Source organism: Mercenaria mercenaria, chromosome 2, assembly GCF_021730395.1.
Source record: "Mercenaria mercenaria strain notata chromosome 2, MADL_Memer_1, whole genome shotgun sequence".
NCBI classification, from domain to species: domain Eukaryota; kingdom Metazoa; phylum Mollusca; class Bivalvia; order Venerida; family Veneridae; genus Mercenaria; species Mercenaria mercenaria.
This window is the reverse complement of record NC_069362.1, coordinates 22,599,874-22,619,807: the sequence shown is the minus strand read 5'-3', so window position 1 is coordinate 22,619,807 and position 19,934 is coordinate 22,599,874. Positions and strand designations below refer to the sequence as shown.

The following is a 19,934-nucleotide window of genomic DNA, read 5'->3' as shown; positions in this document are numbered from 1 at the left end:
TTGATCAACAATCATATACATGCGGCTACACGTAGATTATTTCCAAAGTAGAACGTACAATCAATGTCTAAGGCCATCCTGTACAGGTTGGGAAGTTTTTATTTACTTATGGATATGAATTAGGTTATACATTACTGATATAGAAATGATATATTGTTGAAAAACGGTGTTAATCACAGGAATAACCAAACTTTTGTGCCAAGAGTGCCATTTTACCAAGCAGATAATGTCCTTTTTTCTTTATTGTAATTATTGTTGGAAAATATCTCATATAACGTTTTACGTTAATGTCTTTAACTTGAATATCTATATATATATACATCTGATGTGCGTGCAGTTGATGAGATTCGTTTAAAAAAACTGCTTTGTCCTCGAGTGATAGGTTGCAGGTCTCTTTATGTTTCATGTTTCAACGTAATTTGTATGCATCCCTTGAAGCGATCCAAAGAAAAACATTTATTAGACGGCAAATTAAAGGTTTTGCAATTATTATGCATCATTAAAACTTTGTTGTTATTTATAAAAAGCATTTATCTCATGGGCGTAAGACAATAAATGACAATGCAGTTAAGGTAATCCCCTTAAGATATGTGTTGGAAAATGAGAAACCTTAATATTTCGTAATATTTATTAAACCACATTAACTTCAGTACACTGTCAGCATTAGTAATGTCACTTCTTTTAAGGCTTGGCCTACGACAGAACAACGAACGATACAAGCATACAAGCAACACTCTCACTCGATGCCAATAAAGTCGTGACGCCGCTATACCTGATTTTGAATGGCAGGCTTCTTATCCACCAAGAACCTTTAAATTGGAACTTGATTTATACATTCAGAAACAGGATAAAACTGCAAAAAGTCCTACAATATAATTTAAAAGGTTCATGGTAAAAACATTATTTATTTCACTTTTATCAATTTATACATGTAGTCAGAAAGTAAATTAATTAATTTGAGCAGTAATCTTAACACAATCTTCATGCATCCACCAAAATAATTTGACCAATAAATAATATATAAAAAGAAAATAGTGTCAAACAGGACATATTGATTTCTATATCTGCCGTCTTGGCTAACATTAAATGTCATCTCATTGATGGAACGGTATTTTTATCGTTTATGCCATGTATTCTAGCTGGTTTTTTCTTCTTCTTTTGGTCAAAAGATGGTCATCTATCTGGACACTAATCATTTTCAACGATTTAATCCCTCTAATTCTGTGTGGTATGGAGGCTGTCAACAGCCTTTAAATGTAAAAGAATTGCGACACATTGACCAGTCTTGTATATATGGGAAAAGAATCAAATTTGTACTTTAGATTTTAGATAAAGCACATTGGGTACAGTCGATTAACGCCAGGTGCCGGATTAACGACATGTGATTACAAACAGCTTAAACAAAATTTGAAAAATTCAACAAGGCGGTTCTTCTTGATGGCTTATATGTGACAATGGCTTGCACAAAAAGACAACTAAGTGACATTTATATACATGTTTAACTGGATTTATTATAATCATTCACGGTAATTTGAAGCAAAACATGAAAACAAAACAAGCTAATAATGGAACTTAAAAACGTGCAATATTTTATGAAAATTGATGCTACAGTGAATGAAACGCTGTGAATGAAACGACATGTAGTGTTTATTTCTTTGCTCGTTTTTCATCAATGAGCATAACATAAACAAGCTTATGATCTCAATCAGTCTCGGCGAGACATATTCCATATTTTAGAAAATCAAACAATTATCCTCTATCAAATTAATCATCATGAACCGAAGTCTTATGATGACGCAGAAAGTAAGAATATTCAAAATAAACAATAATTATCATGCTATTATTCACAAAGCAGGCGTATCTATTGCATAACAGAGTGGCGGGAATATGCCGAAAGACGCGCAATTTTGTTCATTTAACTAAATGTATTTATTGAAAAATGAAAAACTTAGCCGCTTAACAACGACAGTGGACATAGAAATTGATCATTTGTGCATTTTTTTCAAAAGTTTTTGCCAATTTGCAACTGACTACTGTTTCTTCTAATTTTACAGTATATTCAATGTTGTAAACTGATTAAATATAGTTACTGTTAAATAAAAAAATCGAAATTACTTTCTAAACATCTTTTTGTAAATAAAAATGTCTTTTAGATATATACTTTATATATTTGTAAAAAATGTTTTACAGAGCATTGTAAATGTGGAATGTTGTTGTAAAATCAACGCATTTAAAATAAACTATTTGCGTATGGTTGTTACTAAAATAATGTTTCAATTAAATTTCGAGAAGACAAGGAGCATGCTAAAACTAATAATGAGCCGCGCCATGAGAAAACCAACATAGTGCGTTTGCGACCAGCCTGCATCCAGACCAGTCTGCGCATTCGCGCAGTCTGGTCAGGATACATGCTGTTGTCTAACGGTTTCTCTAATTGCAATAGGCTTTGAAAGCGAACAGCATGGATCCTGACCAGACTGCGCGAATGGCTGGTCTGGATCCATGCTGATCACAAATGCTCTATACTGATTTTCTCATGGCGCGGCTTATTTAAATTGTTCTATTTAACCAGCACATGTGTGTCCTTTATAACATAATGTCTAATTTCAAACAAGCACGTAGTATATAGAATGGTATAAAGAAAATGATTCGGATATTTGACAAGCACATTCCATGAACCTGTTTATACCAAGACACTTAGCATGTATGTATTCATAACAATAAAATTATACTTGTAGAACGAAAATAGAATATACATTTATTTAATAATATTTAAGGTACAGAATTACTTTTATACGTGTATAATGACCAATCTTCGGTCGTAAAATGAAGTGTTTTAATCATGGTCATATAGATGTTCAATTTGCAAAAATGCAATGCTCATGTGACCAATGATAAAAAAAAATCTTTACAAAAGCTTATATTCTATTACATGCATAAACCAATAGCATTCCCCAAAATGCCAAGGAAAGGTTAAGACCTTTGCAATAATCAGATATGCTCAAATAGTAAAAACTGTTGTTATAAATGTTGAATGAGACAAAAACATACTGGAGACATTTGTGAAGTATTAGAGCTTTGAATATTGACATGATTTATGTATGATTTAGTAAGTATCTTCAAAACATAAACATTATGGCTCATTATGTATGTGTTAAACATGTACTGTAGACACTTCGATGACTGCTTCCTTGACAACTGCACAGTGCTCAAGTGTTGGTAAAGGAGTCACTGTGGAGACGGTGGCGGAGTTCCATTTCCGACGTAATTCAAACCAGCGATACATCGGTTACGAATCTGAGACAGACAGCTTTTGACAGTGCACCAGTCGCTGTCTTCGCCAATGTGTTACACACATATTTTACAGAATATCCTTATGCTTTAAAGCTGTCCTTACAGCCCATATGACTCACACACCTTTTTTTCATATATTAAAGGTAAATAACATTAATGTGCCATTTTTAAAGCACGAGTTATTATAACAGCACATAATATAAACAAGAATGAAAAGCTATAGTTGCTGGCACTATTTTGACACATACACATGCACACTTGATTGTCTTGTCCCTCCAAACCATCAAAGAATTTTACCTCTATGCTATCTTTTTTACCGCCATTCATTTTCAATGGCGCCCTTTTACAAACACACATACAAGGATTCATTCCATTGTTATTCATCACAGGCATAAAACTGAAAGACTGAGAATCTTTATGAATAGTTTGTATTTGTTTATCAGTGCTTGTTTCCCACTCAGGGGTTATACTTGGTTTTGCTGTCCAATGCCACTCATTTATTTCTGGAACATTATCATAGTCTTCATTCGGATCTTCATCTTCATCCGCCGGAAGCCGCTTATGGGAACTTATCCTAATGTCGTCATATCCGATTGCAATGTCTGCGCAACCGTAAAATTGTTCTTGGTTTCCGCAACCGACACAACCTCTTCCAGTCACTTTATCAGTTCCCCAACTATTTCCAGCATTGTACATCCACTGAAAGAGGCATGCTTTGCATTTGACGTTCTGTGGAAGCTTTAGTTTTATTCTCAATTTTTGGTAGCCATTTTTATTTGGGACATGGTATTTTCGAGATCTAGTCTCTGCTAACGGCAGAACATATCTATCCAAGCACTCCTGAGTTACAGTTTTCAACGGGTCATCATTGGGACATATTTTGAATTCCATCCAGCCTTTATGGTTAGCTGTTAGTTCTATAACAACTGTAATCACCTCTCCAGGAGAGTACTTCCGAACAATTATCCCATTAGCATATTTTCCTGGAGGTTCGTTGGGCCGTGGACCATTCCATGGATCTCCGCAGACACCGCATTTTCCGCCGTTCAACTCATATTGCACCTGTAATTTAATAATTTATACATTATTTAAGTTATTCTGCAGAAGATATCAGCGCAAGTTTACACTCTTCTAATAAAACATGTTGTTTTGCTAGTCTCAGGTACCATAGTCCTGTCACGTTTCCCGGGTTTGTTTCGGGAATGTTTCAAGAATTTTTTTATAAAAGGCAACATTTTAAGAATTTATATCACTGACCAGTCTATAAGGGTCCATACATGTATACGTTATAAAACTGACATACTTTGAAAAAAAAGGAAACATGTGGAAATGGCAGGGTTTTTATTTATCAAAACAATTATATATATATATAAAATCACTTAACAAATAACTTTCTAGCCGGCGAATATTTACATAACAGAACATATCACAAAAATATATGAGCCGCGCCATGGGAAAACCAACATAGTGGCTTTGCGACCAGCATGGATCCAGACCAGCCTGCGCATCCGCGCAGTCTGGTCAGGATCCATGCTGTTCGCTTTCAAAGCCTATTGCAATTAGAGAAACTGTTAGCGAACAGCATGGATCCTGACCAGACTGCGCGGATGCGCAGGCTGGTCTGGATCCATGCTGGTCGCAAAGCCACTATGTTGGTTTTCCCATGGCGCGGCTCATATGTAATACGCCGTACATATATCAACCAAATTAGTTTGAAATAAAAGAGCATTAAATTATTTCTATTTTATGAATCGAAAATCAAATTGAAGATGTACTTACTAATTAACATTTACAAAAGACTGTGAAAATAGCTGTTACATATTATGATAAATGTTCGAGGGCTGAACGGAAAACAGTCGTAACTCAAATGAATTGAAACCACAGGTTTCCGGCACATAAAGTTCCTGTTCATCTCAAAATGACAGACTTGATTTATATTTTGTATGCCTTACAAGACCAGTCGCTCAGTGAATGTCATTGCTTTAAAACAAAAAAAAAGAAAAAGATTACCTGCACCCCGCCACAGTACAATTGATTGTCATCATAGTTTGGAGGGTTTTTGAACCCGTACCTCCACATTGAGGACCTTGATGGAGGGTCAATGAGCCGACCGTGGCCTGAGATACCAGGTAGCCAACAGAGTGGTAGTACAGCAAGAAATTGGTACCACATCATTGACCTGCAAATATAGAACAATATTGCCAAGTTTAGTAAAAGCATGTTTAATAGAATATATTGCCAAGTTATTATGTGAAAACATGCATTGTCAAGTTAAGAAAAACATGCTTTTATAGAATTTTTGCCAAGCTAATAGTTTTAGTGGAAATTGATGTTGTCAAATATAAGTTTTCTGGAAACAGGCATTACGCGATGTATGCAAAATGTAGTCAACGTATGCTTCTTAATAAAATGCATTGTCGAGTTTGTTGGACTCAAAAATGCATATAGCCAAGTTTAGTTTAAAACTTTGATTAATTGTAATAAAAATGTATTCCATGTGTTCTTATTATTCTGATTTTTCTCATTTTTCATGTTGCATACGACGGTCAGAAAATTAAAACGTCAGGTAGTCTTATCACTGTGATATAATCACGCAAATACCGCGACATTACCTAAATGCACATTTTCACCAAATTCAATATTTTCGACTTGTCATAGAAGTCACAAAAGTTTAGAACCTCGTATTTATACTTCCTATATCAAAATCACAAATTATTACATGTAAAATACCACTAAGTGTATCTATAGAAATTATTCAAATTTACACGCATTTGGTAAGTCCTTTTTGAACAAACAATGTGTTACTACTATGACACTGACATATTAATAGTAAACAGAATCGCGTTGACATTATAATATTATATACCGACAAAAAGTCACAATGACATAATACCAGTGAAATTTAACAAACTTTTTAGAAACCTTCGTGCTTCAGTTGCGACTCTTAATTATTTATCCTTGGTATAATGATAAAGTCTACATTTAAACTGAAGTTTGAATCGTGAATATTTTTCTATCATATATCACAGTGCTATTAGTGTCATAGAAACTTTTTCAACATTTAATAAATGTGATCGCTCACAGTTACAAATTAGGTGAGCGTTTAGGTGAGAGATGACCCCAGGTTCGCCTGTATGATAGATCTAAAATGACCAGATGTCACTGTCATGGATGAGCCGTTAACTGACCATGTATCGTTAGTAATTAAAATTTGACAGAGAAATTAATTGCTTATGTCAAAATGATTTTATTCAAAGCTGATTTCCCTGGTAACCCTTTTATAACATTGGTTTAAGGAGGTGAGGACATAGAAACAAGTCTCATTTAAAGACAATTTAGCGGGGTTTTTTATGCGTGACAAATATCCACCGCAACCAAGCAGGTAATAAAAAGCTACCGATATTTTCCGTTATATTCTTCAAATAGATCTGCACTTATTAGGCATAGTATTAATAAAATGTAATATCAATCATTAATAATTTGCTGTACTTTTTTTTTATCTTTCTGGCGTAAAAAGTCATCAAAACATCCTGTTAGCTCTATACAAGGTTTGAATATAGTTTTCAAAATGAATATATTACGGCAATGTATATCTAAGTTATATCGCTTTCATCACGTTTAAATTAATCATTCAGGAATCATAGTCTTGTGACAGTATGCTTAGTGATTCATTGCGGATAAAAAAAAAATTGTAGGGTTTTTGTTTTATCTCCCTTATTTGATGTATAACATCTGTAAAACTCAATATTCAAATGATTGTCATATTCCAGGTAAATTCAAATTTAGAATGCACTAAAGATGACTGAAATTGTGACGAATCACTCGAATTAATCCGCCTTCGACAACAAAGTAACCCTGTCGTATATCTCCATTAATACACGACGTTCTTAATCAGAAACGTTGTAAATATCAATTTTGAATACTATCAGGTCTTTGATATCACGTAAGTACGAAGCAAAAAATTAACGTTACCTTCCACATGACAATTCAACTTGTTCTTGAAAAAAAAATGACCACCTGACTATGGGAGTAAACCACAGTTATGACATAAAACCCAATGTCTACACATGTTTTACATGGGGTTATACAAATAACAAAATATGTTCCTACAGCAACAGGTCACAATTGCGAGAACATGTTATGTTGTACCTGTCATTTGAAAATCAAACACATCAAAGTTTGATCTATGGAGCTATAATAACTAATTTTCTGTGTTCAGGGAATGATTACAAATATTTATGATAGTTTATAGTATAATCTGGACCGATCTCAATCGTTTTTTTTTTTTTGTTTTTTTTTTTTTTTTTTTTTTTTTGTACTTGTAATATCGCAATTTCTGTTTTCTTCGTCTGTATAATATGTATATTGTATAAATATAAATAAAGTCTTACTGCATTTCAAAGGACCAAATTTGTAGCTGTTATGTTGCTATGAAATGAACTGATATATCATATTTTGTTTCACCTGTATGAAGAAATCCTTTTACTTTATAATGCTTCAATGTAATAAAACTGTCTTATTAAACTTTGTCCATCTTGTCGGCTAAAGCTTTCAGGCACCAAAAAACAAAATCTTCAAGGCTTCAAACCCTAAGCTAGTGTTTTAAGTGCATGCAATACGCAAACGAACTCGTAATAATGGCTTTCTTTTGCCAGTCTGAAACAAAGCACTAAGCTTTCTTAGAGCACGGACAGACACGAAAAACACACCTATTCAAACTGAATATGCATGCGATTAGAACAGGCAAAACCTTAAAAGCTAGTTTCGAGCTAGCTCTTTTTCTCAACTTTTCGCCTTCCTGTTGCATAATTTTCAATTTTCGACAAATCTTGATATCACACTGAAACAGGAATTGCATAATGTCTAGAATGTCAGATAAAAAATCATAAGTAGACTATAACACGAGAAAAAAAGTACAAAAAGGGCATGGTGAGTATCATTGTGAACAGTTGACCTTCATCAATCATTCAGTCACTAGATTTGTTGATATATTGACACCTAGATGATCTACAGACGTCCATACCATCATAAAATACATCGAACAGTTTGACAGATTTATTTTCTAGAAAATAATTTTCTAACACTTTTATTATATTCGCACAAGAAAATGAAAACTTTCCCTATTACTAAGTCACCCCTCATGCAAATTTTATGTGATTATTACTCATTCTGGTTTCGTCGGAAAGGGGTAACCACAAACCGAGGTTATAGGTGTCTAGAAAATGCAATTCCTCTGAATGACATATCAGCCACCACTAAAACAATTTATTATTTTAGAAGTCAGATGTAAAATAGTCAGTACTTATAAATGGCTAAATTGAGGACTGAAATGCTTTTCAGCTGGTTTTGCTGTCCTGAAATCAATCTGATGGTTGATATTATGGTATCATTATTATAATGCTGTAAAAACAGAAATTTTCGCGGATAATAAACCTCGCAAACATACTTAAAATTTCTAATTCGCGAAATTTTTACCCAGCGAAAATATGTGCTTTTACAGTACGCCAGTTTGAGGTTCATTAATTAATCCAGCTTTTGGACTAAATTTATTAACTATGGTCCAGTTTATATTAATATCATTATTATTTCACATTTATATAGCGTTATTTTCATGCACATGACTGTACACGTTTAAAAGTTATTTACAGAATAAATTGCAAACAATGCAAACAATTACACATTCAACAAAATAAAAAAAATGCATTTTTACATTAACAAAATTCATGAATATAAAACATACATTGTATAGATAAACAAGACAAACTACATAATTTAAAGTATTGAAGCGAATAGGATAAATTACTGTTCTACAAAGGAAAACTGTATTGGAGAGTTTACGAAATGCTGTTATGTACAAAGAAATGGGTTTTTACAGGCTCTTGAAAGCATCCCCTGATCTTGACGGGAAGGGGGTTCCAAAGCTTGAGAGCTGTGAATGCCTTACATCATGGTTTTAGTCACTGGCATAAACAGTGACAGCGGCCTTGTGATCTTAGATTTCTGATTATCATATCCCTTATATAGACAGGGGACTGATCGTGTAAAGCCTTAAAGGTGTGGGTCAGAACCTTGTACTGCACCTTGTATTTTACTCTCCTTCAGGACTGATGTTATATGAATGCAACGGGGCGTCTTGGTGATAACGCGAGCTGCCGAGTTCTGGACATGTTGCATGCTGTTTGGATACCACTTAACAAGGCATTGCAGTAGTTTAGTTGTGGGGTAACCAGGCTGTTGTCAAGGTTTCTAACACATTTTGTGGATTTTATCACAGAGTCACCGACCTTTACTGAGACGGCATCAATGTACTTTGGAACTATGCTTTGATGTGAATAACATCATTTCCATTTTATTAGCATTGAGCTTCAGCATGTTGCAATGCATCCACGAGACGATTTCAGCCGAACAACCCACAATGCGGCGCAATGATAAAGCAGTCCGTGACGTATGTATATGGCACCAATGGGTTAAGCGTACGTGAATTAATTCTTTAGACCAAGTACTGATCACTGGGGCACACTGTTCTTCGTCAACACAGGCGTCGACAACTTACCATCAACACATACAGTTTGATATCAGTCACATAGATATGACGACACCAATGCATGTGCTTTGTCTGTGACTCTGGAATGATGTTCGAGGCGATAGTGTTTGGTGGTCAGTCGTGTCGAAGACTGCAGACAGATCGAGTAGCATGAGGACTGTTACAGATATTTGGTCAATAGTTGTGAGGATGTCATTTTGTACCTTTTTCAAAGCCTACTCAGTTGAATGAAACTTTCTGTACGCAGACTGCAGTCCCGTCCCTCGTGTACCTGGTTTCTTACTCTTATTCTCGCACTTTTAAACTCTTTTTGGTACATAAACTAATTCCATTGATGTGTTTATGATGTTTATTATCAACGGCAAAAGTTCACCAAGACATTTCTTTCTTCAAAAGTCATGTTGGTAAAGGGTCAAGTTTACAGGGTTTGTATGATTTGTTTACCTCTTGCAGGAGTCAAGTCAACGAGACAGTTTGCAACTTCCTGATACTCTGAAAAATTCAAGTCTGAATCACAATCCGTTCCACTATTCGAAATAATGTCTTTCCTAACATTTTCAATTTTGTCGGTAAAAAAGCCACTAAACTTCTGAGCAAATTCCTTTGAGGATGAGTTGGAGGGACGGACAGCATCTTGACTGTCTCCTAGCAGATATTTTGTTATCTTGGCTCAACCTTTGTGGTCAGTGCCACATGACTTTACCTTATCACAGAAGTAGTCGGTTCGGGCCTGAATTATTTACGGAAGCATCCATATATAAAGCTGATGGTCGGTTGTTAGTTTAAATTTACGCACAAACTTTAAGTGTTTGGCCTCAGGAAGTTGGTCTGTAAACCACGAACAGCTAGGTCGAAGAGCGATAGTTTTTGTTCATCAGTCAGTTAAATATGTACTCACTAGCTGTGTCTTCTATAAATGTAAGGTACTTAGTGCAAGGGACACTAAAATGTTTTGTTTGAAAGAACTTACGTCAATAGAGAGTAATTTCCGAAACGAAACCGTCTTCCGAACCGGAGCCGGTTTTGTGGCACGGGCGTTGATATTGGTCTAGTGACATTTTACCAGTACTGACACAAAGACACGGATCTATGACTTCGATACTACTTATTATTCTGCACTAGTAAAATATTAAGTCTCAGTGAATGGCAATATGTTCCATGTGTAAAATAAGTTTTAGTAATTATACAGTATTGACATTGCTTTTTAAAGATATTAAATGATCATGGACATTTTATCCTCTGGACATACATGTTCATTGACATGTACAGAACAGTAGCTGGTAAAGTCTCGTACCAAACGGTACCTGGTCAGTGTATGTTACCTAACACAACAGTTGCTTGTCAGTGTATGGTACCCAACAGAAACAGTTGCTTGTCAGTGTATAGTACACAACAGAAGGTAGATAAACAGTGTCTGGTACCTAACCAAATGGTAGCTAATCAGTTTTTGGTACCCAACAGAATGGAACTAGTAAAGTCTCGTACTTAACCAAACGGTATCTGGTCAGTGTCTGTTACCTAACAGAACAGTTGCTAGTCAGTGTGTAGTACAGAACGGTAGCTAAACAGTGACTGTTACATAACCAAATGGTAGCAGTGTTTGGTACTCAACAGAACGTCTAGCATCTATCCAAATGGTAGCAGTAGCTGAACAGTGCCTGGTACCTTACCAAATGGTAGCTAATCAGTGTTTGGTACCCAACAGAACGGTAGCTAATCAGTGTTTGGTACCCAACAGAACGGTAGCTAATCAGTGTCTAGTACCCAACCAAATGGTAGCTGGCTAATGTTTAGTACCCAACAGAACGGTAATTAGCCAGTGTGTGTTACCCAACAGAACGGTAACTAGTCAGTGTCTGGTACTCGAAAGAACGGTAGCTAGTCAGTGTCTGGTACTCGAAAGAACGGTAACTAGTCAGTGTCTTGTACTCGAAAGAACGGTAGCTAGTCAGTGTCTTGTACTCGAAAGAACGGTAGCTAGTCAGTGTCTTGTACTCGAAAGAACGGTAACTAGTCAGTGTCTTACCCAAAAGAACGGTAGCTAGAGTGTCTTGTACTTGAAAGAACGGTAACTAGTCAGTGTCTGGTACTCGAAACAACGTTAGCTAGTCAGTGTCTGGTACCAAAAAGAACGGTAACTAGTCAGTGTCTTGTACTCGAAAGAACGGTAACTAGTCAGTGTCTTGTACTCGAAAGAACGGTAACTAGTCAGTGTCTGGTACTCGAAAGAACGGTAGCTAGTCAGTGTCTTGTACTCGAAAGAACGGTAACTAGTCAGTGTCTGGTACTCGAAAGAACGGTAGCTAGTCAGTGTCTGATACTCGAAAGAACGGTAGCTAGTCAGTGTCTGGTACCCAAAAGAACGGTAGCTATATATATAGTCAGTGTCTTGTACTGGAAAGAACGGTAACTAGTCAGTGTCTTGTACGCGAAAGAACGGTAACTTGTCAGTGTCTGGTACTCGAAAGAACAGTAGCTAGTCAGTGTCTGGTACCCAAAAGAACGGTAGCTAGTCAGTGTCTTGTACTCGAAAGAACGGTAGCTAGTGAGTGTCTGGTACTCGAAAGAACGGTAGCTAGTCAGTGTCTGGTACCCAAAAGAACGGCGACTAGTCAGCGTCTGGTAAGGGAAAAAATGGCATGACCGAATTCAAATCCTAGTTATACCTGCCCATAATGATGAATGATGTTTTTCCTATTCATCTTTCTACAAAATTTAATGTTTAAATATTTATGTTGTATCAATACGTGGGAGAAGAATGACTGTTTTTATTCATGATTCATAACGTATACATCATGTTTTGGGATTTTATAATTACCATACGCCATGTTACACAATTAGATTTAATGTGACATTTATATTTCAAAATTGAGAGCCAGTAACGATCTTTATAAGGATCCTATTATGGAAAAGAATTTTGATTACAAGGAAGTCATTGATCAATTAGAAAACCACTAGTTACTGAAATTTTACTGCTGGAAAATTTTACGATACTTTTGTATTTGATTTTATATGTTCATGTGCAAGTTAGTAAATAATGTGTCACATATATTATATGATATGACAACGCACCCATTGCACATTCCTTTTTTGACAGTGTATTTTAGATAACAAAACAATAAAATGCCAAAAATGGAATGGTTTTGTATTGAAAGCACACACAGAGTAATTAAAACATTTTCTAAGAATTAAGCTCCATCTCTCCATGCCAGTTTATATATGTTGTTTCTCTAAAGGGCAAACATTTCTTAACTAATTTCTGGGTTCCTTTTTCAATAAACAATGTACGGTTGTTAGTGTGTGCATATTAGTCAATGAGACGAATAACAACTACTGTAAAGTATGAAAAGAAATAGTTGTTTTTTAAGGTCTTGGGTCTGTAATCGACAATTTCGTTGTGTTTTTACGTCATTTCGTCAGGCAGTTTGGCATTGTTCGGAGGTGAAACGTAGCTATACGCCCAAATGACATTTCGTAACAATGCTGAAATCCCATACGGGGAATACGGAATTTGGCGACTGTATTGGCATGTGGGTCCGCTACCTTAGATATAAGATAAACATGGCACACACTTTAATGCATTCAAACAAGTGGGTGCAATAAGACCATGATGTAGTGAAGAAACTATCCAGGTAAGTCTCGGAGTATTTCACTGAAAGAGTCGCTATAATCAGCTCTCGTGAGAGCGACGTATGCTCTTAAGTCCTTCACCTTTTACTCATATAGGAAAAAGGGCTTCTTATAGAGAACAGGTTAGGAATCCAGTAACACTATTAATATAACTGAAATACTGCGTAATACCAAACAAAACAAAATAGCAACGGTGCAAAAAATGTAGTAGTTTTTAGTTCAGCTTTGTAATTCCATGACAAGCATGAAACAATCTTTGCATTATATTGTGCTATTCTACACGACATGTATGAAACATACACGCTTAAAACTTTAAAATTTGAAGTGTTACAAAGTTGTAACAATCGTAACAGCATACTTTCTCTTAACCCTTATCATGCTGGACACGATTAATTCTGCCTTTGCGACCAGTGTAGATCATGATCAGCCTGTACATCCGTGCAGTCTGATAAAGATCTACACTGTTCGCCATTCAGTCAGTATCTTTTTGGTAAGCACCCCTTTTAACATTTAATGGCACTGTCCAAATTGAAAGATGGACAAGTTCATTATAGAAATTTAGCAGGGTAAGAGTTAAGATTGTGTTGTATATGTACTAAGTGAATGTGACAATTAATCAGGAAAGATCATTGGTGACTGATCGGCTTGCCTTCAGGCAATGTTTTAATTAGTTCATACAATAATAAATCACACCGAAATATGCACAAACTGAGTGTAACTAGAAACATCTCAATCTTTAAACAAAGAATTTATTTCACCTGTTTAAAGCTTTTCAGTTGCTATTTTGAAAAAAAACCTCATTCATCCAGTTCGGCATAAAATATGATTGTAAATATAAATGAAGTGGACATTAGAATCAAACGCAAGAAATACACATACAGCTATACCGGCAAGTTTTAAACATGTTACGTGTGTCATTCGAAAAAAAGTATATCACTTAATTAATACGAAAGACCACAAGCTTATAAAATAGTCTGCGCAATATCTGCGAGTGAGTCGGTTTAATGTAATGGAGATGTACAATGAACAGGTGCAAAAATGCAACACAGATATAACAAAATCAAGATAATTTCCTCTTTATAAATGTCTAAGCTCTTGAAACTGTCAAAGTATTAAACACCTGCATTTCTGACAACGAACATTTTTGTATTTTAATAAGAATATCCTTCTTTTTTTTATTATTTTGTTTTGACTTACTATTCCATACAATATGCTATTACATACATATATGAAGCAAGATGCACGTTTATTTTTTATGCATAACATGATTTTGTTTTATTTGAAATCGTGTGAGCCTGTCAGAATTGTAAACGTATAATTCTTATAAGTTTTAGACTTAAGAAAATAGTTTAATTAGTACTAAAAAGGAAAAAAAAAAGTTTCAAAAACTGAATTTTCTTACCTCCTTATATGGTGTATATAATCACAGTTTATACCAGAATCACATCATGAAAAAGTAAGATATATTTAAACAGTATACACCACAACTGATTAACGAGCAAAACGCAAGTGAAGTCATCAACGTTGTCGTAAATCTTCGTAATGTGCCGAACTCGCCTTCGGCAAGTCTTTTCATATATACGAATGGGCGTTTTTGACATACCGTGAATCTCCGTTAATTTCCGTAAATGCTGTAAGCGTTATTCGCTTGATTAACGTAACCTTTCCTTGCGTTAATATCTAAATAATAATGTAAATGAATGATGGTAATTTATTATAATAAGTAATTATGTTCTTAATTATACAAAATAGAGACATCAAAGCATTCGTGGCTTTTACATGAACATTTGTTAAATGAAAAAAGAAAAACTTGTTACCATTACGCGAGTTTACCATCTCTTTTTTCTTTTACTTAAATGGTAAAACGTCTTGACAAGTTACATTGTTATTGTTTTAACATCATTTTGTTTTTCTTAATGCGACCACCCAAATAACATTCTATAATTCTGCATTATACTTAAAAAAAAAACTGGTGCTTAGACGTGCATCATGAACATATTGCTTCTTCTTATGTAGCGTTTCTGCCGGCAGGATCTCCTTTCTTTCTCATTTATTCCAAATCAGTATTTTTGCGACTCCAGACTAGTAAAGATTTTGAAAACTTGAATTGTAAATGTTTCATTCGAAGCAAGCTGTATTTAATATGTAATACCTGGCTAAAGTTACAAAACGACATTTTGACTGATAGTGCAAGTAATACTCAAGAATTTTGGAAAACCGTAGGTAAGGTAGGGGTATCACAATCCAGAAATAATACCATACCTATGGAAGTACTTCTAGAAGGAACTGTTGCAGAAGATATTCCTGTTGTACTTAAACGGAAAAAATTATTTTAGATAGAAATATACCTTTAAATGACAGCAATAGTTTGAATGAAAATATAACTTCATTTGATGTACAAAATGCTAATTTATAAGTAAGGATTGTTAAAGCATATGGTTATGATAATACACCAATGGAGATGCTTAAAAATGAATTTTGTTTTTCTTTGTTGCATATTTTTTTGTAATGTATGTTTTGAAATTGGAATTATACCTTTAGATTAAGGAAAATTATAATTAGCCCCATTCAGACTTCAGATCCAAGGGATCCTTTATCTTATCTCCACGATAAGATATAGGATCCCTTGGATCTCTTTCAAATAAAATGTACATTCAAGATTTATTGTTGAACGATAGATTATCTAAATGTATGAAGAGAAACAACATTTTATCAGATGAACAAAATGGTTTTCGGAAATCTAGAAGTACTGTAAATCATATTTCATTCTGGCTAATATTATTGATACTAGACAGGACTAAGACAAGCTACCTTCTGTGTGCAAGGCATGTGACTTTATTAACAGAGATATGTTATGGCAAAAACTTTCAAAGTTCGGTATTCATGGAAATATGTATAAAGCCTAACAGTCCTTTTATCAATCAGTTTCTTCATATTTAAGATTGAATGGATTCTATCGTTGCAATGTTTATTGTGGACTCCGTCAAGGTTGTACGCTGTCATCTCTTTTGTTAATCTATTTATCAACGACCTAGTAGTACAGATCAAAGCATCGTGAAAAGGGGTCTGTATATTATGGTATGAAGATGATGTTGTATTGAGTGCTGAATATGAGCCCGATCCTCAAAGTATGATTGCTGTTTTGTCAAAGTGGTGTAATAGGAATAGTATGCAAAGAGCAAGGTTATTTATGTGGTGAACATTCTTTGAAAATAATTGGCCAGTACACATATCTGAGCCTTCTTTTTAGTGAACATTTATACTTCAATAAAACTGCTATATGCGTAGCAGGAGCCTCTAAACAGTTACCCCCGAGGCCGGAAATTCCCATCTGCACCTACAACCAGTGAAAGAATCTAATATTGTTCCATACGGCGCGTCTACGTGGGGTAACAGGTCTTTGTCTTGTATTAAAGAGTTGGAATATATATCCCCAAATGCTGCCCTTTATAGTAAATTAACATGACTCGAACGCATTTGCCTTCTAAATATTTCTGTGATAAGATCGAGAATGCATTGATGTCAGTATTTAAGACTGTCAGACTGATATAATCCTCTGAATAATGATACAGGAACAAGTGGTAGAGGTGGCAATAATTTAAGAACCTACAAGTTATTTAAACAAAATTATGAATTTGAACCTTACATGTGTATGTTTGTACCTAAGAAACTTAAAAGTGCTTATGCGACATTTCGATATGGGGTGGCCTCACTTCATACTGAGACGGGGCGGTATGAAACTCTTCCAGTTGAAAAATTGACTAGGTCCAATTTGTAGATCATCAGTAAAAAAATGAAGCACATGTGATGTTGTATTGTGATACTTTCTCAGTTTTACGACGATAATTTTTCTACCGCTGTAGAAATTGAACCAAATTTTAATAACCTTTCAGATAATGAGAAAATATTGATTTTTATTCTCCAACAATGATATGGTAAAATGTATAGCCAAAACCTGTTACTTGGTGCTTCAGAAACAATATTCGTTCCAATAGGTTTGACAAATGTTTTATGGTCTTATTGTAATATTGTAAAAGATTAAAGTTTTATTGTAACACAATAATTTTAATAGATAATAGATATTTTAGAATATTGTAAAGTGTAAGAAAATATGTATTTTAGACATTTTTTCTACCTGCAAATTGATAATATCAGAAACTCGATGAATGCCAATTAACACCAGTTAGCGCAAATTAAGTGGGATCTTTAATGCATAGATATTAGGTATGGTTTCTTCTGACAAAGCACAAAAGCATCAACGGCTTCCCAGGCTATCTAAAGCGGTGCCCCGCAGTGTTCTTATATCTTACTTGTCTGTTTTTGTTTTTCTTTGTTAGTTAGTTGTGTGTGGTTGTGTGTTTATCTTTGATAATGAGTGTCTGCGCTATTGTGGTTTACGTTGTAGTGTAACTGTGATTAAGGAACGTGGCATTCCCTTTGTATATTGTAAGGGAATAGGGTTTTCAGACTTTTATAAATGCTTCAGACAACCCCCATCTTTCTTTACAGAGAAAGATTTAGTATGGAAATCACTAACAATTTAACTAGGACAAATTCATTATCTACAATACTGATACTACTGGAACACTACTTACATTTAGAATTTATTAGAAATAATCATTGAAAACACCCTTACCTCTGCCAGGAATTCCGACCCGAGACTGTACTGTTTACATCAGTAAAAACACTTATTATAGGAAAATGACTGTGTATATTTTGCTAAATGGACATTTATAGGACAAGTATAACTATAGTATACAGTATACAGACATAAAATATTACCTTTTTGTTGAAATTCTCAATTGAATATCTCCAATCTGATCCTGGCAGTTATTACTGTTCTTACGGATTTGTCTCCCTTGATTTCTGCATTTAAATCCTAATCTTAAGTCAGAGACAGCTTATAAGTGACTACTTATTGTATGTAAAGGATGAATAAGTTTTATTCTGTCTTAGGAATATGTAAATTTAACTTTTATATTGTCTGTTTTTCTGTAATTTTGAGAAATATCATTCACCTGTTTGACCTTCAAGTTTTCCAGGCGGTAAAATTCAAATTCCTGCCCACTAGGAATTTTCAATTGCTAATAACCTTTCATAAGAGTAACAAATTATTATAAGTAGTGTCTGTATTTTAGGAATATGTTGTAATTGACCTTTTTATCATGTTAATTTTGCTTTATAGCCATAACTGTAGCTGAAAATCTGATTTTTATGACATTGTCCTGGCAATATGGCTGCTTTGCTTCCAGGAATTGTAAATTCCTGCCTGTCTCCCTGGATTAATGCAGGGTTCTGATTGGTTCATTTTGCTGGTCCTGGCAACTTCAGAGACTATAAATTTGTGACAGCCAGTGATCCAGCATTCTCCTATTTGGTCATCATTGAACAAAGGTCGTGAAAACAGGTGACAATTAATATTATGTAACTTGAACATATTTAAGTACTGTCTGGTGCTCATGTTAATAAAGTGTTATTACTCCTGTTATTTCATGCTTATATTATAAAGGAGCTGTAGACCAAAAGCTCACAAATGGTGTCAGAAGTGGGATAAAAGAACCCTGGAACTTTGTTGACATTTCTGATTAACCCAAAGATTTAAACTACCAAAAAGGACACAAAAATACAAATAGTCATTTTTTTAACTGTAAATGTAGACATTTTTTAAGAAAAAAAACAACAAAACTTAAGTTACATAAATAAAATGGAATCAGACATTGAAGTTGAATTTAACATTCAAAGGAACAATAATAATGAAACTGAAGAGGAAGCAGGTGGTGACATTAGTAGATCTTCACCAGCTCCAGTAATAAACAACAAGGATGACAGCCCCTCACCGAGGCGCAGAGTTAATTATTATGGAATACCGATACAAAATTATCAAAATCAAATTCGCACTCCACCCAGGCCTAGAAATAGTCCTGTACCAGGCAGAATCCCCACCTATACAGCTTTAAAGCCAGACTTATACAGTGGTCAAGAAGACTGGGAACCTTACATTACCCAGTTTGAGGTTTGCAGTAGACTAGGTCAATGGACTGAAAGAGAAAAAGCTTTGATTCTTGCTGGGTCCCTTAGAGGGAAAGCCCTAGAATTCTATGCTAGTTTGTCTGAACAAGTACGTGAAAGATATGATATACTAGTTACCAGGTTAGAACAGCGGTTCGGCTGCAGCAATCAGAGGTCAAAATGGCTTTCCATGTTAGAATCAAGAACAAGACAGCCTGGAGAAAGTGCTTCACAGTTTGTGGATGTAATTTCACAGATTGTTAGAAAGGCATATCCAAACATGGACATGACTGCCCAAGAATCAATGACATTACATACCATTTATAGGAATCTTGGACAAGATCTTAAGTACAAATGTATCGCTGAAAATTGTCATTCAGTCGCCCAAGTTACAGAGATAATTGAAACCTATGAGGGAATTTTTGGTCAGAATGCTGACAAACGGAGAGTAAGAGTA

General features: G+C 34.8%; 1 protein-coding gene across 4 annotated transcripts; it reads right to left on the bottom strand.

Moving 5' to 3' along the window:
• Positions 1-899: 899 nt before the first annotated feature.
• Positions 900-18,358, bottom strand: LOC123563489 (uncharacterized). Of its 4 annotated transcripts, none has more exons than XM_045356321.2 (3): positions 18,251-18,358; positions 5,305-5,473; positions 900-4,356 (listed from the first exon to the last, which is right to left on the bottom strand). In XM_045356321.2, exons 2-3 carry the CDS (start codon positions 5,467-5,469, stop codon positions 3,448-3,450), a joined length of 1,074 nt encoding a protein of 357 aa, XP_045212256.2. In that variant the 5' UTR covers positions 5,470-5,473; positions 18,251-18,358; the 3' UTR covers positions 900-3,447. The 4 variants fall into 4 exon arrangements, with proteins under 4 accessions (XP_045212256.2, XP_045212253.2, XP_045212255.2 ...); XM_045356318.2 differs by lacking the exon at positions 18,251-18,358 and adding an exon at positions 6,060-6,160; XM_045356320.2 differs by lacking the exon at positions 18,251-18,358 and adding an exon at positions 5,907-6,052 and having other exon boundaries at positions 901-4,356.
• Positions 18,359-19,934: the final 1,576 nt, after the last annotated feature.